This window comes from Choloepus didactylus, chromosome X, assembly GCF_015220235.1.
Source record: "Choloepus didactylus isolate mChoDid1 chromosome X, mChoDid1.pri, whole genome shotgun sequence".
Lineage (NCBI taxonomy): Eukaryota > Metazoa > Chordata > Mammalia > Pilosa > Megalonychidae > Choloepus > Choloepus didactylus.
In genome coordinates, this window is record NC_051334.1 from 45,341,969 (window position 1) to 45,367,398 (window position 25,430).

Below are 25,430 nucleotides of genomic sequence, written 5' to 3' on the forward strand. Positions count from 1 at the left end.
CTGCCAATGTCCCTATTCTCTTGGCTATGTCAGTCAAGATAATGTCTTGAGTAAAGGCGCTCTGCAGATATTCTCTGAGGGCCACCCATGTCAGCAGGTGCAGAGCAGAATGGGGCAGGCAGGGGTTAGGAAGAGAGTGAGCAAGTCCGGGTGCCCCAGTGGAAGGCTGGGTCTCATAAAGAGCAACAACTGCACGGTACCAGCCTTCTGTACGGATGGGGTAGAGAGTCTCGATTTGCCATGAGATTCACAGGAACTGAGCTCTACAGCGTTGCTGGCCTCTGGTAGACTTTCATCCAAGGAGTTCTTTGGTCTTCATTGCAAGAAGCCTGTCCAGCTCTGCAACTGTATCGTCGGCCATTTGGCTGATCTGTTTCTCTATGAGCCTGATGGTGTCCTCTGAGGTCTTATCCTTTGATTTCTTTAGTTTATTCATTGCATTAGTACGAACCTTCCTTAAGGAGTCTTTGGCTTTGTTGGTGCTCTGTTTGGCCAGCTTCACCAGCATTTCCCTGTGTTCCCTGGTTACTTTGGGAATGGGCACCCGAATTAGTGTCCCTTCTACTTCTGGGTTCAGATTCATTCCACTTTCTCTTATAGCCTTGATAGCTGCAGCTGTACACTCTGGGAAGCTGGCCATGTTCACCAAAATCAGCTGTGGCGACTTCATGGAGATCTGGCCAATCTGGTTTAAAGCATGCTTCCCATCAGCAGTTACCACAGTGATAGGATCAAGGGATCCTGACGATGTCCTTATATTGAGAGTCTTGTTGAAATTATCATTGAGGGCTTCCATCACAGACTTCATTTCTTCATCTACCTCTTCCAAGTTGATTATCTCCTCAACCAAGGCAGCATTAATATTCACTCTGGTTTGAAACTGTCCTTTTCCTTTGGCTTTGGCTTTCTTGGTAGCAAAATGGCGGACTGGTAAAGCTGGGTAGGCCATGTATTGCCTATGGTCATTTTGTCTTCCACTCAACATCTTCAATGTAACTTCTGAAACAGGTCTGGTCAGGGCTGCAAGGGAGCTGCAAAATGCAGGGTGGGCCAAGCGGAAGCACCTTAATCCCAAGGCCATTACTGAAGAAGATCTTTGTGAACATCTGGGTTTTGGAAGCAGTCTTGAACTTAAATTTCAGTTTCCCAACTTATTAGCTTGTGAATTCGGGCAGGTCATTCAACCTCTCTGAATAGTTTCCATCATAACTTTATCATCATGATATTAATAAGCCCGCTACAGCCCGGGATACTAGGGAAACGGACTATAAACTTTTGAGGATTAAGAACCATGCTGTTCCACTGTCAAAAAAAAAAAAAGCTGAAAAAGAGCCCAGACTTCAATTAGTGATATGAATGAAGCAGGTCTGGTTAAGACCAGGGCAAGCCAGGCCAAAGGGTAAAGGTTGAAACTGATTGTGTTTTAAAACTTCAACTTCCATGTGAGACCAAGGGAAGAGATGTTTATTTGGTACAGGATCTATATTTTCTAAACAATTTAACTTGTACAGTGTGCTCAAATACCATAATTACATAGAACTTTGACTAGGAAGTGAGACCTGGTAGGTTTGTATAGGTTAATGTGAAATAGTGACACATCCCAGAGTAATTTGGGCAGATAATAAAAAATATATTTACAGCCTCCTCCTCCCCAGCCCCAAGGATCTGGGGGAAGGTGCGGATGTGTTGGACATCCTCACCTGGACTGGTGTTGATGTTGTCACAAACATTGGGACTGGCGGTTTGATGTGCTGAGCCCTCGAGCATGGGACTTGCCCTTATGAAGCTCATTACCACAAAGGAGAGTCTAAAGTTGTATGTAATGGTGCCTAAGAGTCTCCCCCTGAGTACCTCTTTGTTGCTCAGATGTGGCCCTCTCTCTCTCTAACTGAGCCATCTCGACAGGTGAACTCGCTGCCCTCCCCCCTACGTGGGACCTGACTCCCAGGGGTGTAAATCTCCCTGGCAACACAGAGTATGACTCCCGGGGATGAATGTGGACCCGGCATCATGGGACTGAGAGTATCTTTTTGACCAAAAGGGGGATGCAAAATGAGATGAAATAGTTTCAGTGGCTGAGAGATTCCAAATAGAGTCGAGAGGTCACTCTGGTGGACATTCTTATGCACTATATAGATAACACCTCTTAGGCTTTAATGTATTGGAATAGCTAGAAGTAAATACCTGAAACTACCAAACTCCAACCCAGCAGTCTGGACTCCTGAAGACAATTATATAATAATGTGGATTACAAGGGGTGACAGTGTGATTGTGAAGACCTTGTGGATCACACCCCCTTTATCTAGTGTATGGATGAGTGGAGGAATGGGGATAAAAACTAAAGGACAAATGGGGTGGGATGGGGGGATGATTTGGGTGTTTTTTTTCACTTTTATTTTTTATTCTTGTTCTGGTTCTTTCTGATGTAAGGAAAATGTTCAGAGATAGATTGTGGTGATGAACGCATAACTATGTTATCATACTGTGGACGGTGGATTGTATATCATGGATGATTGTATGGTGTGTGAATGTATTTCAATAAAACTGAATTTAATTAAAAAAAAATAAATAAATTTCAAAATGGAAAAAAAAAAAAAAGAACCATGCTGTTGGTTGAGTGAATATATGTCACAAGTGAATGATATTGTAAAGAAACTTCAACTTCAGAAATGTGAAGGCATATGAACATCACACTCATTAACTCAAAGAATGTCTCTTCTACCTAGAGAACGTGAAGAAAAAAGAAAATAAAAGCATATAATCTTGTTTATGTGTGGTATCAGGAAACATTCTAATATCACCATCTATCCATTTTGACAAGCATTCTCTTGGTGTATCTTAGTGAGCCTACATCAATATTTGCATCATTATCATTAGCAGAAAACAGACTTTTAATGTTTTATAGCAATTTTATGATCATCTCATTTGAAAATTGCAAAGATATTATGAGGGACTCATTGTTTTAATAAGCCAGATTTATGGAAGACATTTCTAGTATCAAATGAACAGGCACTTCATCATACTTTCCTTGAAAATGACTTTTCATATTGCCAAGTCAATTATTATGGTTCTGAGACACTGAACCCAGGAAATCATTTCATAGCCAAGAGTGCTTGATCTGTAAGATGTGAAGTGAATGGATGTCTTTACTTTGAATTATCGTCAAAACCAAAGATAGACAGCCTATTAGCTTTGGGAGGTGGGAGAAGGACTCAAAGGCTAACGAAATGAGACTAATTTTTTTGCCTCATGTCCCTGTAAGAAAGCAAATCATGGGTTCCATGACAGGGACAATGCCACTCCCTACATGCGCAGAATAGATGGAATGGTTTGACTTTTTCCAGGTAATTGGGTGTAAAGCAGGAGTAAAGGGGACTGCATGGTGGTGTAGCCTGGAGCAGGGAGAAAGGGTGGGCTTCTGTGCACTTGGATCCAAGTGATGGCTAGTCTAGCTCAGTGCACAATGGCTAGCTCAGAGCCACACTCTTGCCATCACCCTCTCCTAGAGTCAGCATGCCTGCATTTCTCATTTCCAGTATGCAGAAACAATCTCACTCAACTACCATGCAAATAGAATGATTCTAGTTGCTAAAAGGGACAACTACTTTTGCTCAATGTGTAAGCCCTTTGTGGGGGAAGGGACAGGGCAAATCATATGTTAGTCCTCCCCATCCTTGTGAAATGGGAAAATTATCCTCAATTTGAGTGTTTGCTCCAGATGTAACTTGCATTGGTCTGGACCCCCCAAGGTAAGAAATAAGTTTTATTATTGTCATGAATAAAGTTCACATTCCAGACTGTCAAAATTCGGTGGAATCCGAGAACTACTTCTTTCCCTCCCTGATGGTTTGAGGGTCCTCTGGGACCTCATCAGCACCCCCGAGCATCCTTCTTTTCATCTTGCACTGTCTGTCCTCTTGGCTTGCACCCTGATGCTCACCAAGCCAACCACCAGTTCTTCCTGGCCTCCAGGTGCTTGGCCTTCTTAGCTGTTCTTGTGCTGAAGACACTAGGAGGATTGCTGAAGCAATTTGGCAGAGACTTAGAATGAGATAAAGTGGTAATAAGCCTTTTGATTAAGAAATAAGAAAGAGAACCTCAAAATAAGTAGAGCAAACTGTGTAAAGAATTCTAAACATTTTCTTTCAGTCAGTGAAGTAGAAACACAACAAGATTTGAGGGAACATTAAATTCACCACCTGGACCTACAAAGAAATACTGCCCAAATGTCAGCAAATTGTCCTGCCTTACTTTTCTTGTATTGCTGTGACACAGGGTCTTCACAAATGGTGTTTCAGCTAAGAGCCCCATTAGTTCTGACTGGCATGAGTATATGATGGGAGAGCATTGCCCCTTGTTTTTTTTTGTGGCCTTCATACCTGCCTCTCTCTGAATTCTTTGACTCTAAAAGTTAAAATGCTTGAGGGCAATGTGGCCTAGTGGAAAGGGTAAAGAGATGAGAGTTAGAAAACTTGTTCCAGGCCTTCTTCTAGAACACCTGGAGGAATGTCAAACACATCTCATCAACTTCTTGGGCCTCAGTTTCCTCTTTAGTAAAATAAGAGACTTGGTTTAAATGCTTCTATCATTATTCCTCTCTCTTTCATGTAGATATCACTCTGAATTTAGGACTCAGGGCCAAAGAAGCAAATGAGATTCTGAGATGCTCAGAACAGGTTTCTCTGTTGGGACTGGAGCCTTCACAGATAAGAGAAGGGGACAGATTCCCTCATCCAGCCTAAAGCACATGTGATTCACCTGGCAATGTGTTAAAGCCCATTCTGGAAATGGGCCTGGTAGAATCTTCGTGGGCAGCCAAGTCTGACCTACCTGTAGGATGGTCATCCTAGGGTACCTGAGCCCTGGATGCAAGGGCCAAAGCTAACTAAGCCTTCTTTAATCCACCCTTATGATCTTCTAAATAGCTACGAGAGCCCCCATTGTGCTTCCGGTGGTCCTAGCAGCTTGCAGGACTCCTTGGAAGTAGGCCAGAGACTCATGAACTATGGGATTCTCACATGACCCCAGTAATTCATGATCCCTAAGCACCATACTTATCATAAGCAGCAGGAAGCATGGACTGGGCTGCTTAGTAACAGAAGTTCATTTGCCAAGAGCTTACTCCTGGCTGACCCCCATGCTGAGCACTTACTGCTTAATTCTCACAGCAACTGGCTCAAGACAGTACTATTATTATCCTAAAAATACAGACAAAGAAACTGAGTACATCAGGGATTCCCTCAAATTTAGTTGCGTTTCTACTTCACTGACCAAAAGAAAGTGTTTGGATTTCATTGCAGTTTGCTCCCCTGATTTTTAGATCCTCTTTCTTATTTTTTAATCAAGAGTCTCATTACCACTCCCTCTGGTTCTGAGTTTCTGCCACATTTCTTCAGCAATCTTCCTAGTTTCTGCTTTGCAATGACCACCTTGGACTTGAGATATTAAATGTGGCTTTTGTGTGAAGTTAAAAGCTGACCTTGACTAAATCAGGAAGTACAGGACTGCTGTAGAAGGAAAATTCAGACCTTACATTTGTTATTGGTTAAGTAACTTGCCTAAGGTCATACAACTGGTAAGTGGCAAAGCTGGAATTCAAACCCAGGGAGTCTGATACCAGAGCCCACATTTACAGAGGAAAAATAAAGCCACTTTTATTTTGACATAATTTCAGACTTAAGGTTGCAAGAATAATACAAAGAATTCCATATACCCTGCACTCAGTTTCCCCAAAAGCTAGCATTTTACCACATTTGCTTTATCCTACTCTGTGTATGTATATGTGTGTGTATATAATATAGATCTTTTTTCTGAACTATTTGAGAGTAGGTTGCAGACATGAAGCTTCTCTGTCCCTAAATATTTCAGTGTGTGTTTCTAAAAACAAAGGCATTCTCTTATATAACCAAAATACAATTGTCATAATAGGAAATTAACATGGAAACAATACTATTATCAGATCTAGAGACCTTATTTAGATTCCTCCAATTTTTCTAATTATGTCTGTTATAGAAAAAAACCCCAACAACTTCTGGTCCAGGATCAAATTCATGATCACCCATTTGCAATTGTCATATTATTTTAGTTTCTTTTAATCTGGAATGGTTCCTCAGTCTTTCTTGGCCTTTTGTGATCTTGACAAGATTGAAGGGTACAGGCCGGTTATTTTACACAGTACCTCTCAATATGGTTTGACTGATGTCTCTTCAGTTTAGATTCAAGTTATGAATTTTTAGCAAGAATACCACGGAAGTGATGCTGTGTCCTTCTCTGTGCATCATTTCAGGAGGCACTTGATGTTGATTTAACCCATTGCTGGTGATGTTTAACCCATTGCTTTGATCACTTGGTTAAGGTGGTATCTGCCCATGTATATTCCTCTTTGTAATGAACACAGTTAAGAAGGCACACTACTAACCAGTATACTACACATTACCTCTGGGCAACTGGCACTGTGATAGTCATCGAGGATACAAAGAGCCTAGAAGGAATTCTCACAGAAGGCTGACGATATTACTGGGAAGACAGGTAAGTGAAGTATTGGTTTAGCAAATTGTCCTGTGAGTGCCACAGCCAATTAGAGTTAGAGGAATCCAGAAGTAGAAGTGAGTTTTGAAGCCTAAGGGCTCACAGAGGAGGAGCAGTTGGGAAGCTGCTTAAGCGAGGGAATTAGAAAGGAAGATGAGTTTGGCCTCTGTGCACTTCAGGGCTGTGCAGTCATAACCAGGAGGTGGGAAGGGTCGGAAGCAGGAGATAGAAGCAATCTGGGCCTTGATTTAGGAGGACCAGAGCAGGGTATCATTGTCTCACTCAAGAGACCCTGGTAGCCATTGTGGGGGTGCTGCTGGCAGTGGGGATGGGGCTGGGTTGAAAGAAAGCCAGTAGTCGGAATCCAAGGCCTTTTGGAATCAGAGGGTAAGACCAGATGCAGGAGTAGGTTGACAGACCCATAGCAGCTCACAAAAAAACTCTCTGAATAACTCCCTAGCTCTTGGGGCAGTTTTTATTGGGATCTCATTTCACAAAATCTTAACAGCCCCAAGCAGCCCTGATGTATGTGTTCTCAGGAAGTGCTCATGGTTATTTCCATGACGAAAGCCAAGGGTGTTGGGCCAGAGCAGAGGATCTCTGTGGAAGAATAATGGGAGCTTAGGAAGGAGAAATAGATGGGCATTGACCAGGAGAGACCTGGGTGCGCCACCCAAGAATTATCTGCACAGGTCCTAGCATGAGGACTCCATCCTGTGTACACACAACAAAGTGATGGAGAGAAAGAGTTTGTAATTCTATCTCTCATCTCATTAGCTACCCCTAAACTCAAAGCCTTTTCAGAACACCATTTTCACCTGTTCTGTAGTAAGAATTGGAGTTGGCACTTCTCTGAAGTACCCTTTGCCTCTAATCTGGTTCAGAATTAAAGTGCTCTAATTAAATGGAGACCTCATTATATTCAGCTCTAATCTGCAGCACATTCATAGCATAGTGATTACCTTGAATTAGTATTGCACATACTTCCACCCATTTATTATTATATGTCGCTGTACTTTAATTATGTTTCAATGAATATAATTCCATATCCTTCAATACTTAAATAATATTCACTTTAAATATAACTGCATGCCTATAATTCTCTGTAAGTGTGAGTACTTGCATTGCAAATAATAAAAATCAATACTGCTCTGGAGGCTGAAACAAACTAAGCCATGCCTGAAAGAAATCAGTGGGCATTTTAATAGAATTTTAAACATTGAAATTTGCTACCAACTTATTTAAAAAAAAAAAATTTAAGAGGATGATTTTTGTAGCCTCATTAACAAACACTCTTTGGAAGGAAACAGCAATTCTCTGGAGGGTTTGTTGCCTACTAACCACTTCACCAGGGACTTGGGTCCCAATAGGGAATTGAGCTGGTACCAAAAAAAAAAAAAACAAAAAACCCTACACTAAGATATATATATATTGCCAAGCATTGGCTCTGGAGGGAATTCCCTAGAGACTTGGAAGGGGCAAAGGTGAAATCTCAGAATCAACACCCAACCAGGTAGCTGGCAATGAAGGCTTTCTACCTGCTCTACCCATCTGCACATGCTTTCTTATTAGCCATGAAAAAGCATAGCATAATGCTCATATCGTTTTTGGAGTGCAGTCTTAGGAAACCCTATATTCCCTTATTTCTGCAAGGATGTGTCTCAGAAGAAACTGCCTTTGGAGAAGTTTTTGCATTTTGTTGTACTTGCGAGTATAGCTGTAACTGATGTATATGCTTTGTTTGATAGTTATTTCAAACATGATGGTTAATAATAACTTAGACTGAAAAGTAAACAGTTGACAAATTAATTCATGACCCCATGCCACAGGACAATGTTCCTAAAGATCTAGAGAAATGGTAATCGTGTCCTTCCATTTCCAGTCTCTGATTTGAAAAATAGTGTATGAGTTAGAGGCCTCCGGACAGGTTTATCAAGAACTAAAATAGAATACTAATCTGATCATCTCTAAGAAGGAGTAAATGCAGAGCAGGTTTTATAAACCTGCAGGCTAGGTAAAACCTTCAAGTTTAATCTTGGTCCCCTATTGCGAGCTATTCAAAACTCATTGTCCACAAAGAGTGCCCTGCCATTATCACTGCTGGAAAGAATCAATGTTATTAAAATAACAATTCTTCCTGAAAAACATATCTACAAAGTTGGCCATTCCATCAGTCCATGGAATAAGTCAAGCCATTATATAAATTGGTTACTAAAGTTTTATCTCAAAAGGAGGGAAATAAAAGGGACAAAAGGGATGCCAAACTGAGTGGTTATGTAGGAGGAAAAGAGATTGAATTTTTTTTCTAACTTTTTGCTGAACCAGAAGTTGTTGGTCTGCTCCCCCATGGGTGCATTTGGCATGATAATGACTAAGTCAACTAAATCACGTACTCTAAAGAAAGAAGGTAATTTCCATCCATCATGACACAGTGAGTCAATCCCCCAGCTACCCTATTCTATTCATGGTTCTCTTTCCATGTTAACCCATGGACTATGGTTCTCTTTTCATAGAAATTCTTTCAACTGTTCTACCAGGCTATCAAGGTAATTGAGCCTGCAGTACCATTTCACATTCAATACCATTCATTACCTCAACATTTGCCTAAAGGAGAAAATACATAAAATCAGTAATCACGGAGTAATGTAAACATCAAAGGCAGGAATTACCAATTCCGGCCTGACAGTGTGAAGAGCCCTTCAGGCCTGTTCTCCAGTGACAATTATTTTTTAAAACAACCATTTAGAGTCTCTGGAAATGGTCTTAAGGGTATATGGCAAATGAAGAGCTATATTGTGGAATTTGGAGCTGTATGTACCCCAGAAAAACATGTTCTTAAACTTAATCCATTCCTGTGGGTGTGAATGCATTATAAGTAGGACTTTTGATGAAGTTACTTCAGTTAAGGTGTGGCCCACCTCAATCAGAATGGATCTTAATCCTACCACTGGACTTCTTTACAAGTGGAATGAAATTCAGACAGTAAAAAGCAAGAAGCTGAAATTCAGTGGAACCTGGAAGAGAACAGAGAGGCCAGGAAAGGCCACCATATATATTGCCATGTGACAAAAGAGCCAAGGACCAAGTATGACCAGCAGCAAGCCCCAAAATACCAGTCTTTAGGAAGAAAGCATTGTCTTGCTCATGCTTTGATTTGGGTGTTATCCTAGTCTCAAATCCACGAGCTGATGACTGCCTATTGTTTAAGCCAACCCATTGCATGATATTTGCTTGAGCAGCCAAGGAAACTAAAACACATATATTTAAGAAAATCTACCAAAACTTGGTAAGAACAGCAAGGGTCTGTGGTATTTGAACCAAGACCAGCTCTCTCCACCCCCTCTCAGCATAGCGAGAAAGAAACTTCACTCCCGACTGGTGCACCCAAGAGCACACGACTCCCTCTCCCTCCAGCTCCCAGTCAGAGGATTAGCTTCCCAGGAGAAACAGGATGTCAACATTGCCTATCCTACCTCCAGCTACCTCTTACTGAGGCTAAGTCCCAGGCAAGTGCAGCAAAGAGGTAGGGGATCTCTTCTTCTGCCCAGCTGCCATTCATGGAATGGAAGCTCTACCTTGGGTATGGCACTGCTGAGAATACTGGGGCCCTGATTGCCCTTGCCCCAGCTTGTAAGGCAGAAGTTCCACACTGGGGAAGGCAAGCTGAGAAGACCTGAGACTATTGCCCTCCCCTCCACTGAGTGCTCAGCTCCTAAAGTGAGGGTGCTATACAGAGAGAAGTATGCCATTATCCCTGCCACACTCCCAGAGCCATGGTTCAGAGATTTTGCCTGGGGAAAGAGGTAGACTGTTATTATGTTTTTGAATTGTGTCCCCCAGAAAGATATGTTCAAGTCATAACTCCCAGTCTCATGAATGTGATCCTATTTGAAAATAGGATCCTTGAAGATGCTATTAGTTAAGATGAGGCCCTAATGCAATATGTCTGGTGCCCTTCTAAGGAGAAGAAATTTGGACACAGACAGACAGGCAGAAAGAGAAGCTAGACATATGACTGGCAGAAATCGAGTTATGACACAAGCCAAAAAACACCATGTACTGCCAGTAAGCCACCATCAGAACCCTACAGATTTTAGAAGAAGTATGACCCTGCTGATACCTTGATTCAGACTTTTAGCCTCCACAACTGAGACAATAAATTTCTGTTGTTTTAAGCTACCCAGTTTATGGTACATTGTTACAGCATCCCTAGGAAACTAAAACAGCCATAAAACAGAGAGCTCTGAATCTCTTCCCAAAGGAACTGACTTCATTTGCAACAGAGTGTGGAAAAAGTTCAAGTCTAAGGGTACTTTCAAAAACAATGGAAGTTGTAGTGGAAGGTAACTGGGAGGAGACTGGTAGATTAGTTGACAATATAGACTAAACCATAGACTGGCTAGTTTCTTAGAAAGAACCCAGAGGAAGACAGCTAGGAGGAGCCCTCCTTAGGTCAGAACAAATATCAAACACTAACCTCAAGAACTATCCCTTCAAAGGACCCCAAATTTGATTGGATCAGTCTGTGGATAAACTTATGCCTCAGGACATTGTTGAAGCAATAGTGCAATCATCTGGCAATTAATGGAGCTGAACAACTGGGTGTGGTCAGGAAAGAGAGCCAAAGAGAGCCCTGCCAAAACTCTTGTCATCCCAGGGCAACTGGGGGCATACACAAGGTTGTGTCCCATGAAGAGCAACATCAGAGGCTTCACACAATGTGTGTGCATTGAGGGGAAAGAGAAGGGGGGTAGACTTCACTGAAATAAGCCATCCAATCACTAAAATATAAACAAGAAAATAACAATAGCAACCCTGAAGTGGGGAGGACCAACAATCCTACTCTAATATATTGCTAATATACTGTCTAATATATCCAGTTTCCAAAAAAATTATGAGACATACAAAGAAATGGTAAAGTATGACTCATATACCAGAACAAGAAAAGCAGGCAACAGAAGCTGCCTGTGAGAGTTAACAGATTTCAGATTGAACAAAGACTTCAAAATAGCCATTATAAGTATGTTCAAAGAACTATAGGAAATATGATTAAAGAAGTAAAGGAAGGCATGATGAAAATGTTGCATCAAATAGAAATACCAATAAAAAGGTAGAAACCATAAAAAAAGAACCCACTGGAAATTCTGGAGTTGAGAAGTACAATAACTGAAATGGAAAATTCACTAGAAAAGCTTGATAGCAAATTTGAACTGGCAGAAGAGAGAATTAATGGCTTAAAAATAAATTGCTAGAGATTATGCAATTCTAAGAACAGAGAGGAAAAAGAATGAAGAAAAATGAATTGCACTTCAGAGAAATGTGGGACACCATTAAGCACACCACTGTATGTTTAATGGGGCCACCAGAAGGAGAGGTAAGAGAAAGGAGCAGAAACATTATTTAAAGAAATAATGGCTGAGAATTTGCCAAATTTATTTATTTTTTTACATCTACACTTTCAGGAAGCTCAGTGAACTTCAAGCAAGATAAATGCAAAGAGATCATAAACAGATATGTGATAGTAAAAATACTGAAAGTCAAAGACAAAGAGAAAACATGCCACTCACATGGTAACCCCAATAATATTAAAAGCTGAATTCTCAGCAGAAATAATGGAGGCCAGAATGCAGTGGGATAACATATTCAAGTTGCTCAAAGAAAAAAAACTGTCAACCAAGAATCGTATACATAGCAAAGCTATCTTTCAAAAACAGAGGCAAAATAAAGATGTTCCCAGAAAAACAAAAGCAGAGAAAATCTATTGCTGGCAGACCCACCTTAAAAGAAATGCTAAAGGAGTGTGCTCATGTGTGTGTGCATGTATATATGTAAATTTAATTTTTTTCTGTATTTTCCAAATGCTCTACAATGATCATATAATTCATTTATAACCCCTAAAAGCAGAGAACTTTCTCGGCCTGGAAGCAGAGGAGAGAGACAGCAGGAAAAGTCAGAGAGATTCAAAATATGAGACGGACTCAACTTACTGTTGCTGGAGGGGGCCACATGGAAAGCACAAGAAGGAATGCAGCGGATTCCAGAAGCAAAGACTGGCCCCTGACCAACAAGCAACAAGGAAATAGGGACCTCAATCCTACAGTCACAAGGAACTAAATTCAGCCAACAACCTCAATGAGCTTGGAATTGGATTCTTCCCCAGAGCCTCCAGAAAAGAGCACAACCCTGCCCACATCTTGATTTCAGCCTTGTGAGTCCCTAAGCAGAGGACTCAGTTGAGCAATGCTGTACCCAGACTTCTGGCTATAGAACTATGAACTGATAAATGGGTACTGTTTTAAGTCACTCAATTTGTGGTCATTTGTTATGGCAGCACTAGAAAACTAACATATGGGCCATAATCAAGATCTACCCTTGGGAAGTAAAATCCATTTTAAAGCTAAATTATTAGGCTAAAAATAGAGCTCTCTATAACCCAGGAATACTGACATATGAATTATGGTAGCATCATAATTAGTTCAGGAAATTCCAAAACTAAGCAATTATTACATTATTACAGACTAGCCAAAATGGGGCTCATTGCTGGATAAATTCCCTATTTGCTTCTAGGATCTTTCCTTTAGAGGGTTGTGGATGTTTTTTATTTAACATTTATCATTTTTAAAGAAGAAGAAAAGATAGATAGTCTTTTAAAAGTTAAAACAGATTCTAATTCAAGGACTCTATATATTGTCATTGTGCCGGTTTGAGTGTATTGTGTCCCCCAAATGCCATTATCTTTGTGGTCTTGTGTGGGGCAGGCGTTTTGGTGATGGTTGGATTTGCTTGGAGAGTGCCCCACCCAGCTGTGGGAAATAATTTTGATGAGATGTTCCCATGGAGGCTTGGCCCCACCCATTCGGGGTGGGCCTTGATCGGTGGAGCTATATAAATGAGCTGACTCAAAGAGGAAAGAGAGTGCAGCTGGGAGTGATGTTTTGAAGAGAAGCAAGCTTGCTGGAGAGGAACGTCCTGGGAGAAAGCCGTTTTGAGGCCGGAGCTTTGGAGCAGATGCCAGCTGCCTTCCTAGCTAACAGAGGTTTTCCGGAGGCCATTGGCCATCCTCCGGTGAGGGTACCCGATTGCTGATGTGTTGCCTTGGACGCTTTGTGGCCTTAAGACTGTAACTGTGTAGCGAAATAAATCCCCGTTTTATAAAAGCCAATCCATCTCTGGTGTTTTGCGTTCTGCAGCATTAGCAAACTAAGACAGTCATCTTTGTACATTAATGGGGATGAGAATATGTAAAGCTATTTATGTATCCTGATAGGTCATTCTGAAACATGGAGAAGCTTAAAATTCCAGTCTCATTATCCAAATTGGGAGTTTCTCTACTTCCCATTCTAACAAAGTCAGAGCCTGTTGAAATGCAGTTGGAGTCAGAAACAAGTAAAGAGACAGACTTGTTAAGAAGGCTTACCAGAAACAAGAAGCAGCTACAGTTTTGTAGGCAGCCAATTTCAGCAGTCAATATATTGACTGTGTCTGTCTTTTGAATTCACCATATTCTGCTTCAGGCTGTGATGTGGTCAGAGAAAAGAAGCCATAAAGAAATACATCAGAGGTGTACTAACGATGTGCAGTGTGGGCTACGGGTGACCTGAGCCCACAGAGATGCTTCCTTGTTATTAGGAATAATTGCTTATCATCATCTTTGGATGGTTGCCTGACAAGCATGAGATCATTTGGGGAATAAAAATGTTTTTGAACACTGACACATGGAAGCATATTTCTCTGATTTGTGTTATTTTTAAGATGTTCCATGTATAGCATTGTGATCAAATTCATGTTAGCCTTAGTATTAGAGATTTCTCAGGTAGACATTACTTTATTTAAACATTTATTGAAAAATAAAAATGTCCTGATATCCTCTATTCCAGGACCTATATTAAAATAAACATATAAAATATAATTGTAATTGATAGAGAACCATATTTGTATTATAGCAACTCAGAGCATTCCCAGTGAGGGTAAGACTAGATGTAAACTTGGGACATATTAAACAGATTGCTTATTTAAAGTATTAAGACAAATAATACTATCCTACAATTCCATATGAGGTGAACACAAAGTCTCACTAAGATTATGTGTCCACCATCCCAAAGTAATTTGGGCAGAGAATAAAAATATATATGCAGGGCCCCCCTGAGTTGCTGGGGGAAGATGCAGAGGTGTTGGACTTCCTCACCTGGATTGTTGCTGATGTTCTCACAAACATTGAGGACTGGCAGTTTGATGTGCCGAGCCCTCTATTTTGGGGGCTTGACCTTATGAAGCTTGTTACTGCAAAGGAAAGGCTGAACTTGCTTATAACTATGTCTAAGAGTCTTCCCCTGAGTACCTCTTTGTTGCTCAGATGTGGCCCTCTCTCTCTAGCTAAGCCAACTTGGCAGGTGAACTCACTGCCCTCCCCGCTACGTGGGACCTGACTCCCAGGGGTGTAAATCTTCCTGGCAATGCAGGATATGACTCCCAGAGATGAATCTGGACCTGACATTGTGGGATTGAGAATATCTTCTCGACCAAAAGGGGGATGTAAAATGAAATAAAGTTTCAGTGGCTGAGAGATTCCAAATGGAGTTGAGAGGTCACTCTGGAGGGCATTCCTATGTGCTATATAAATATCCCTTTTTACCTTTTTGTGTATTGCAATAGCTAGAACGAAATACCTGAAACTGTCAAACTGCAACCCAGTATCCTTGATTCTTGAAGATGATTATATAACAAGGTAGATTACAAGGGGTGACAGTGTGATTATTAAAACCCTGTGGCTCACACTCCCTTTATCCAGTGTATGGATGGATGGTAGATAAATGGGGACAAAAACTAAATGAAAAATAGGGTGGAATGGGGGGGATGATTTGGGTGTTCCTTTTTACTTTTATTTTTTGTTGTTATTCTGATTCTTTCTAGTATAAGGAAAATGTTCAAAAATAGATTGGGGTGATGAACGCATGACTATATGATGGTACTGTGAACAGCTGATTGTACATCATGGATTATTGTATGGTATGTGACTATATCTCAATAAAGCTGGATTTTAAAAAAAAGATTATGTGTCCAACATAATCAGATTTCCAAATTTTATTTGAAATAGTAGAATGTCTTTGTTTGTCAGGGTTGCTGTAACAAAGTACCTCACACTAGTTGGCTTAAAAAGCAGAAATTCATTATCTTGGATTTCTGGAGGCTAGAAGTCTGAAATCTAGGTGTTGGCAGGGCCATGCTTTGTTTTACATCTATATTCATTAGGGAGATTGGCCGGTAGTTTTCCTTTTTTGTAGCATCTTTGCCTGGTTTTGGTATTAGATTGATGTTAGCTTCATAAAATGAGTTAGGTAGTGTTCCATTTTCTTCAATGTTTTCAAAGAGTTTAAGTAAGATTGGTGTCAGTTCTTTCTGGAAAGTTTGGTAGAATTCCCCTGTGAAGCCATCTGGCCCTGGGCATTTATTCGTGGGAAGATTTTTGATGACTGATTGGATCTCTTTGCTTGTGATGGGTTGGTTGAGGTCTTCTATTTCTTCTCTGGTCAGTCTAGGTTGTTCATATGTTTCCAGGAAATTGTCCATTTCTTCTACATTATCCAGTTTGTTGCCATACAGTTGTTCATAATATCCTCTTATAATTTTTTTAATTTCTTCAGGATCTGCAGCTATGTCACCTTTTTCATTCATTATTTTGTTTATATGGGTCTTCTCTCTTTTTGATTTTGTCAGTCTAGCTAGGGGCTTGTCAATCTTGTTGATCTTCTCAAAGAACCAACTTTTGGTGATATTTATCCTCTCTATTGTTTTTTTGTTCTCTATGTCATTTATTTCTGCTTTAATCCTTGTTATTTCTTTTCTTCTACTTGGTTTAGGATTGGTTTGCTGTTCATTTTCTAGCTTCTTCAGTTGATCCATTAGTTCTTTGATTTTGGCTCTTTCTTCCTTTTTAATATATGCGTTTAGTGCTATAAATTTCCCCCCTTAGCACTGCTTTTGCTGCATCCCATAGGTTTTGGTATGTTGTGTTCTCATTTTCATTCGTCTCTATATATTTAGCAATTTCTCTTGCTATTTCTTCTTTAACCCACTGATTGTTTAGGAGTGTGTTGTTTAACCTCCAGGTATTTGTGAATTTTCTAAGTCTCTGATGGTTATTGACTTCTAATTGTATTCCATTGTGGTCAGAGAATGTGCTTTGAATAATTTCAATCTTTTTAAATTTATTGAGGCTTGTTTTATGTCCCAGCATATGATCTATTCTGGAGAAAGTTCCGTGAGCACTAGAAAAGTATGTGTATCCTGGTGATTTGGGATGTAATGTCCTGTATATGTCTGTTAAATCTAATTCATTTATCAGATTGTTTAGGTTTTCAATTTCCTTATTGGTCTTCTGTCTGGTTGATCTATCTATAGGAGAGAGTGATGTGTTGAAGTCTCCCACAATTGTTGTGGAAACATCAATTGCTTCCTTTAGTTTTGCCAGTGTTTCTCTCATGTATTTTGTGGCACCTTGATTGGGTGCATAGACATTTACGATTGTTATTTCTTCTTGCTGAATTGCCCCTTTTATTAGTATGTAGTGGCCTTCTTTGTCTCTCAAAACATCCCTGCATTTGAAGTCTATTTTATCTGAGATTAATATTGCTACACCTGCTTTCTTTTGGCTGTAGCTTGCATGAAATATTTTTTTCCATCCTTTCACTTTCAGTTTCTTTGTGTCCCTGTGTCTAAGATGAGTCTCTTGTATGCAACATATTGATGGTTCATTTTTTTTGATCCATTCTGCGAATCTATATCTTTTAATTGGGCAGTTTAATCCATTTACATTCAACGTTATAACCGTGAAGGCATTTCATGAATCAGCCATCTTATCCTTTGGTTTATGTTTGTCATATTTTTCCCCTCTCTCTATTAATATCCTTTATTGTACCCATACCGAATCTCTTTAGTACTGAACCTTTCTCCAAGTCTCTCTGTCCTTTCTTTGTTTCTCTGTCTGTAGGGCTCCCTTTAGTATCTCCAGTAGGGCAGGTCTCTTGTTAGCAAATTCTCTCAGCATTTGTTTGTCTGTGAAAAGTTTAAGCTCTCCCTCAAATTTGAAGGAGAGCTTTGCTGGATAAAGTATTCTTGGCTGGAAATTTTTCTCACTCAGAATTTTAAATATATCGTGCCACTGCCTTCTTGCCTCCATGGTGGCTGCTGAGTAGTCACTACATAGTCTTATGCTGTTTCCTTTGTATGTGGTGAATTGCTTTTCTCTTGCTGCTTTCAGAACTTGCTCCTTCTCTTCTGTGTTTGACAGTGTGATCAGTATATGTCTCGGAGTGGGTTTATTTGGATTTATTCTATTTGGAGTTCGCTGGGCATTTATGATTTGTGTATTTATGTTGTTTAGAAGATTTGGGAAGTTTTCCCCAACAATTTCTTTGAATACTCTTCCTAGACCTTTACCCTTTTCTTCCCCTTCTGGGACACCAATGAGTCTTATATTCGGACGTTTCATATTATCTATCATATCCCTGAGGTCCATTTCGAGTTTTTCAATTTTTTTCCCCATTCTTTCTTTTATGCTTTCATTTTCCATTCTGTCATCTTCCAGGTCACTGATTCGTTGTTCAACTTCCTCTAGTCTTGTACTATGAGTGTCCAGAATCTTTTTAATTTGGTCAACAGTTTCTTTAATTTCCATAAGATCATCCATTTTTTTATTTAGTCTTGCAATGTCTTCTTTATGCTCTTCTAGGGTCTTCTTGATTTCCTTTGTCTCCCGTACTATGGTCTCATTGTTCATCTTTAGTTCTTTGAGTAGCTGCTCTAGGTGCTGTGTCTCTTCTGATCTTTTGATTTGGGTGCTTGGGCTTGGGTTATCCATATCGTCTGGTTTTTTCATATGCTTTATAATTTTCTGTTGTTTTTGGCCTCGTGGCATTTGCTGAACTTGATAGGGTTCTTTTAGGATGTGTAGACCAATTGAAGTCCTTATCTCTAATTTATCAGATCTACAGCTTCGTGGAGTACACTTTCTCTAACTAACCAGCAGGTGGCGTCCACGAGCCACCTGTTCTCCAGAAGCCAGTTCCCCCCTGCTTAGCCTTTTTGGTGAGTGGGGGAGTGAGTCTTGTGGGGTCCAATTGGTGTACCAAGCTTGCGTGTGTAGTTGGTGTTGCCTGCCCTGTATATGGGGCGTGTTTCTGGGCAGTCAGGGAGGAGGGGTGGCCCTAACAATCAAATCTCCCTGGTGATCCTAGAGTTTTAAAGCTGCTGCAATAGTCTAATCCTTCAGTTCAGTCCTGCCACAGTTTGTCTCTGCCACTGACCCACAAGTCCTTGGTATTGGCGTATGGCTCCTGAGACTTGCAAGTGGGCCCCTCTTCCAGGCCGTGCACCCCAGGTCCTCTGTTGAGGGATGACTGTGCTATGTCACAGGTGAGTGCCATCCCCCCAGGGCAGTTCTGGGCTGCTGGGCTGTGTAGGGAGGCTCCCAGTCTGCTGAAATGATGGCTGAATGGGGCTTTGTTAATTCATACTGCTCCACCTTCCCAACTCTGGGACAATCACCTGAGGTTGCAGGGAAGGCTAATGTCCACGCCCAGTTTTGTGGTGTGTGCCTGTTATTTGAAGCACTTCCGTCACACTGGGTTGTCTGGGGCAGCTCTGGGCTATAGGGCTGGCGATGGGCAGGAGTGTTTCCTGTCCACCAGTATGATGGCTGTGAGCGGACACCCCCCTTTTCTTGGGAAGTTGTGGTGTTTAGTGAATTCTCTCAGCCACTGGATTATTGCGTTTTGTCTCAGAGCTCTCCTAGTTCTGCTCTTGACTTGATCTTCCCAAATTGCAGGTCTTTGAAGCTTTCTGTATTGGGCTTCTTAGAGTAATTGTTTTAGAAAAAGAAAAAAGGATTAAAAAAAAAAAAAATGCCCTCCTCAGAGATCTAATGGGTTATTGAAATGCTAAGAGACAAAGCAATTAGGGCCATTAAGGAAAGGTCCACAGGGCAGAGAGATCGGCTTTTCTTCGGGATTTGCATATGCGCCTCAGGGCCTGAGCTCGGGCCTGGGCTCTGCCCTTCCCCCTTCTATGTTCGCCAGAACTCCAAAAATCCTCCGCTTTTATTTTGGAGTTTTTCGTGTGTTTTTTTTTTTTTTTCTATGCCTGTCTCCTCTCTGCTGGGCTGGCTGCTCTCAGATTCTCTGGTGTCTGGTCTCAGTCTATCTATGGTTGGAGTTTGGATCAGTAGAATGAGTTTCCGATAAGGGCTGCCACTGCAGTTCTCCCTTCTCCTTCCCGGAGCTGACAGCCCCTCCTCCCACGGGACTGAGCCTGGCAGGGAGGGGCGCGGGTCCCCTGGTCGCAAAAACTTACAGATTTCACTGATCTCAGCAGTTCCACGTTTTCATGAGTGTTGTATGAAGTATGCCCAAAGTCAGATTGCTCTGTGGTGTCCAGTCCACGCAGTTCCTGGCTTTCTACCTACTTTCCTGGAGGAATAACGAAAACATACAGCTCACCAGTCCGCCATCTTGCCCCCCATGCTTTGTTTTAAAGGGGAGAATCCATTCCATGACTCTATCCTGGCTTTTGGTGGATGACGGACAGTCCATGGCACTCTTGGCTTGTGGCAACATAACGTAATCTCTGACTCCATCACATGGCCGCCTCTCTCTCTCTCTCTCTCTCTCTCTTTCTCTTCCTTACTGTGTCCAAATATCTTCTGCTTAAAAGGACACCAGTCATATTGGATTAATGACCTACCCTAATCCACCTTGGCTCATCTTAACTAATGACATCTCCAAAGATTTTGTTTACAGGTGGAATCACATTCATGGGACCAGGGGTTAGGATGTGAACATTTCTTTTTGGGGGTCACAATTCAATCCATAACACAGAGTTACCTATTGTGGTGGTTTGGAACTGTATGAAGCCCAGAAAAACATTTCCTTAAACCTAATCCATTCCTGTGGGTGTGAACCCATTGTAAGTAGGACCTTTTGATGTGGTTACTTCAGTTAAGGTGTGGCCCAACTCAATCAGGATGGGCCTTTATTTTGTTACTGGAGTCCTTTATGTGAAATTCAGACACAGAGAGAAAATCACAGATGGAGCAACCTGAAGCTGAGCATCAATGGGAAGAGACAGGAGAGACCAGGAGACACCACCATGTTTTTTGCCATGTGACAAGCTAAGGACCAAGGATCGCTAGCAGGCAGCTTCCAAATTCCACAGTCTTCAGGAAGAAAGCATCATCTTGGTGATGCCTTGATTTTGATTTTCTTTTAGCCTCAAAACTGTGAGCTAATACATTCACATTGTTTAACCCATTTCATGGTATTTCCTTGAGCAGCTCAAGAAACTAAAATACCTATATTGTTTTAGTACCAGATTTAGAACTTTTAACTACTTTCAATCTCTACTACTATCCTTAGCCAATGTAATATATTAAGTGGCATCTTCAAAACACATGCATTATAAAGGAAAAATAGCAATTTTATTGTGGAGAAATGTGGAGGTTACCACCTTAATCAAGTAATTCAAGTTAGCAACATCACTGATGAGACAAACTGACCTCCTGATACCATGCAAAGAACACATCACTTCTGTGGCACATCTGCCAAATATACACACACTGAATCTAAGCATGAAGTAATATGCAAACCTAAACTGAGGGACATTTTACTAAACAACTGGCGTGTATTATTTTTAAATGTCAATGTCATGAAAGACAAAGAAAAACAGAAAAATCCATCAAATTTTAAAAGTTTAAAGAAGACATGACTGCTAAATGTAGAGTGTGATCCGAATTGGAGCCTAGATCAAAGTGGGGAAGGGAAAGTTGCTATAAAGGACATTATTGGAACAATTGGCAAAACTGAGTATAGAACTGTGTACTAGATATAGTATATCAATGTATTTTCTAAATCTAATCATTTTATGGTGATTACAAAAGAGAACGTAGCTATTCTTAAGAAATACATGTTGAAGTATTTGGCAGAGGGCATGATACCTATGACTTACTCTCAAATGGTTCAGAAAAAAATATATACACACCCTGAGTAAATGTAGGTAAATGTGACTTCAATTCAATAAATGTGTAAGCCCCTTGTTTAAATTTTGTTCTTAAATATTTCACTCCAAGTTAATGTTGATTCCTTATCAATGTCCTCCTTGTTTTCTCACTAAAAATATTAAGCAAGGGGATGTTGCCAGAAGGAAACATCACTTTGAGCTGAACAATTGACCTGAGAGATTTGCACTTCCTCAAAGCAACCCAGCGGGACTGAAACAGGCAGACAGGATTAAAACGCACCCATTAGGGAAGCTGTTTACACCCTGATTTCAGTGCTACTCTTAAGTGGAACTGACCTAGAAATAAGATTCATTCATGGAGACATACCAGCCAACTCCCCAGAAATCGGCCTATACCAAACTGTTCATTAAGAAACTTGAGTAGCTCAACTTTCTTTTTCCACTACTATTATTGTTATTGAAGAATTATAACAATGCTAGCACTATAAAATTAAATTCTGCTTATTTAGATAAGGAAAAAGGAAAGCCATTTCATTTTTAAACAATTCTACTTTTAATAGTATATTTTAAAATAATTTCTCCCTCAGCAAGAAAAATACAACACATATATTGGTACATAGAGTTTCCTATTACAGAACCCATATCTTAATTATTGTCAATGAATGTGCTCAGTTTACATAGTATATTTTAGGTTGGAAAAATAGAATGTGCCAGACTAACACATTACATCTTAAGACTTTAATTTTCCCTCAGTCTACATATGACAGATACCTAGCCAATGGGAAAAAAAGTGGAATAAAAATATAGAAAAGAATCCTATTACTTCTCACCACCTGGTACCCAAACCCACGATCTTCCTAGGGACAAGTTTTAATTCTCCCCTGGGATGCAAAAAGAAGACACACAAAATCCAGCTCTGACTATGTAAGAGATTGCTAGTCATCAAAACAACAGTAATCATAGGACTTAACAACAAAATCCAGGGATCACAAGCAAATGAGTCAGGATCAATTATTTAACAGCCTAAAAATCAGCTTCATGGGAGAAATTTTTTAGGGTTCCTTGAGAGTAAAGATTACCAGGCTCCTTGAAAGCATTTTTTAAAAAGAAAAGAAACAATATGTAGAGAGTCTTTACAGACTAAGAAATAATTTTAAAGACCTAGTACAAACACCATGCTTTGGTATACATTTACTATTCAGCAACATATTATTTTGTAAACTTTCAAACCTTCAGAAAAGTTGCAAAAATAGCTCAATAAGCACCAACTCACCAAATGTGCTACATTTGCTTTCTCTCTCTCCTTCTTTCTCTCCCATTTCCTTTCTTTCTCTTTTTCTTTCTTTTCTCTTTTTCTGAACCATTTGAGAGTTAGTTGCAGAAAGCATGACACTTCAATTCTAATATTTCAATAATTATTTTTAAAATAAGGATATCTTCCTACATAAACCACAATATAGTTATCACATTTGAGACATTTAACATTGGTATAATACTACTGTCAAATGTACAGTCCATATTTAAATTTTCCCAGTTTTCTCAATAATATCCTTTATAGCTGTTTTTTAAAAATCCAATTTCAAACGAAGGACCACATACTACATGTTTCTTTAGTCTCCTTTATCCAGAGGAGTTCCCAGCTGTTTTCCCTTGTATGATTTTTGTTTGTTTTGTTTTGTTTTTTGTCTTTCCTGATATCAACATTTTGAAGGAATCTAGGCCAGCTGTTTTGTATCTTGTGGCATACATTTTGGGGAGAAAAACTGAGCCCCAAAGTACATTAAAAATGGAATGGAATAGTAACTCTGTAGTGGAATTTGAAGTCCAGCATTATCAGTGACTTGGATCAAGTTCCTTAATCTTCTCTGAACCTATTATCTGACCTGTTAAATGGGAATAATGATCCCCATTTCACAAAGTTCTTGTGAGAATGATAAATTGGTATGATCTTTCCAGAATGCAATTTGACAATCTTTATCAAGTCTTAGACATGCTTGTATTTTTTTGACCCAATAATTCCACTTCTAAGAATTTATTCTCAGGAAATTGTCACGGATGTAGACAAAGATGTTTAGGCAGTGATGTCCATTAGTGTAGTTGTGGGGGAAGAAGTTGGGTGAACTGTGCTACATTTCTCTATCTCATTCCTTATCATCTTCAGGCTCCTTCTCGTCACCACTCCCACTATCAGTATCATTGCTGACATTCCTTGAAGGCTATCCTGGGTCCAGCAGGATGTGGCAAGCTTGAAAATCATGCTCTGTAGGAGTATTTGAAAACACAGAAAGGAAGTAAGAATATATGGTTCAGTAAGGACTCAAGACAAGTCTGTGTATACATTGAGATCCCAACTTTGTTTTGTTTACACAATTATGTTTATAGAGGAATACAAAAAGAAATATAATATTTTTACATGGGTGGGGCAAATTTTGTTTATAACAACAAAAACAGGGACAGATTGCATACAAATTTGGTGCCAGTATGGTGCCAAGCCCTGTGCTTGGCAGGCATCAATTCTGCTCATGATTAATGGGCAATAATTAATCCTATGACCACTTTTTGATGCATGGAGGACCTGGAAATTTAATCCCTGGTGGATCAACCACTTCCCAGCTATAACTCTATATAAAAAAGAAAAGATTTCAGTGGACAACTGGCTATTTCTGTCATAACTTAAAGTCTATTTTTGCCTGATATTAATATAACTACACAAAAATTCTTTTGGTTAGTGTTTTCTAATCAAATATATTTTTCTAACCTTTTCTTTCAATCTTTCTGAGGCATAGTATTTTACTTATGTCTCTGATAAACAGAATAAACCTGGATTTGATTTTATTTTATCTGACAATCTCTGGCACTTAATTGATAAACATAGCCTGTTTATATTTATTGTGATTGCTGATACATCTGGAATTATTTCTGACATTTTATTTGTGCCTTCTGCTTGTACCAGTTTTTCTATACTTTTTTTTTTTCCTTTCTTGCCATCATTATAATTAAGTTTTTGAAATTTATTTTCTTTCCTCTTCTGGTCTGGAATTATGTATTCTATTTCTGTTACTTCTATAGTTAGTTACCCTCAAAATATTAGTATGCATGCATACTTAACTTAAGGTCTAATATTATTTAATATCTCTTTCTTCTTCCTGAACAATACAGGGAATTTAGAACACTCTAAGTCTAATCAGCTGTCTCCTGTCCTACAAGTCACTGATTTACAATTTGTGTTGCCCTATTTTGATTTTTCTGACCCAAATTGAACATTACTATTATTTTTGATAGAGTCAAAATTATTTAGATTTTAACACTACCCCCCTATTTTAACCAGATTGTTTATCATTCTTGCATATCAGACTTTCATATGGAATCCTTCTTGAAATAGATCCTATATTGATCTTCAACAAAAATGAATGGTAGCAAATTCTCAGTTTTTCTTTATCTGGAAATATCTTTATTTTCTCCCCATTCCTGAAAGCTAATTAATCTGGGTATATAATTCTAGGTTAACAGTTATTTTATTTTCCTACTTTAAAGGCATAATCTACAGCCTTCTGGTTTTATTTTTGCTGTTGAGAAGTCTGTTGTCAATCCAAATGCTTTTCTGTTTTTGGTAATCTTTATTTTTTTCTTTGTGATTGCTTTCAGATTTTCCCCCTTGTCTTTGGTGTTCTTCAGTTTCTTATGTAAGTCTAGGAGTTTATATTTTTATTAATGCTCTCAGAGCTCATTGTGGTTCTTCCACCTGAAGTCATGTCTTTCAACAATTCTGGAAAATTCTCAGCATTTATATATTTGAATGCTACCTTTCCTCCATTCTTTTTCGTCTCTCCTAGAAATTCATTTAAATATATATTGAGTTGTCTCTTTGTAACCTCTATGTCTCTTTTCTCTTT

The 25,430-nt window shown here is 39.7% G+C and overlaps 1 protein-coding gene across 2 annotated transcripts; it reads right to left on the reverse strand.

The window, feature by feature from the left end:
* Nucleotides 1-232: 232 nt before the first annotated feature.
* Nucleotides 233-1,084, reverse strand: LOC119523583 (ribosome-recycling factor, mitochondrial-like). Of its 2 annotated transcripts, XM_037822393.1 has the most exons (3): nt 624-1,081; nt 589-591; nt 366-528 (listed from the first exon to the last, which is right to left on the reverse strand). In XM_037822393.1, exons 1-3 carry the CDS (start codon nt 1,079-1,081, stop codon nt 441-443), a joined length of 549 nt encoding a protein of 182 aa, XP_037678321.1. In that variant the 3' UTR covers nt 366-440. The 2 variants fall into 2 exon arrangements, with proteins under 2 accessions (XP_037678322.1, XP_037678321.1); XM_037822394.1 differs by having other exon boundaries at nt 233-1,084.
* Nucleotides 1,085-25,430: the final 24,346 nt, after the last annotated feature.

Bases quoted from the DNA above. Each gene is read 5' to 3' on its own strand.
- LOC119523583 (XM_037822394.1), bottom strand. From the start codon at position 1,081: ATGGCCTTGGGATTAAGGTGCTTCCGCTTGGCCCACCCTGCATTTTGC.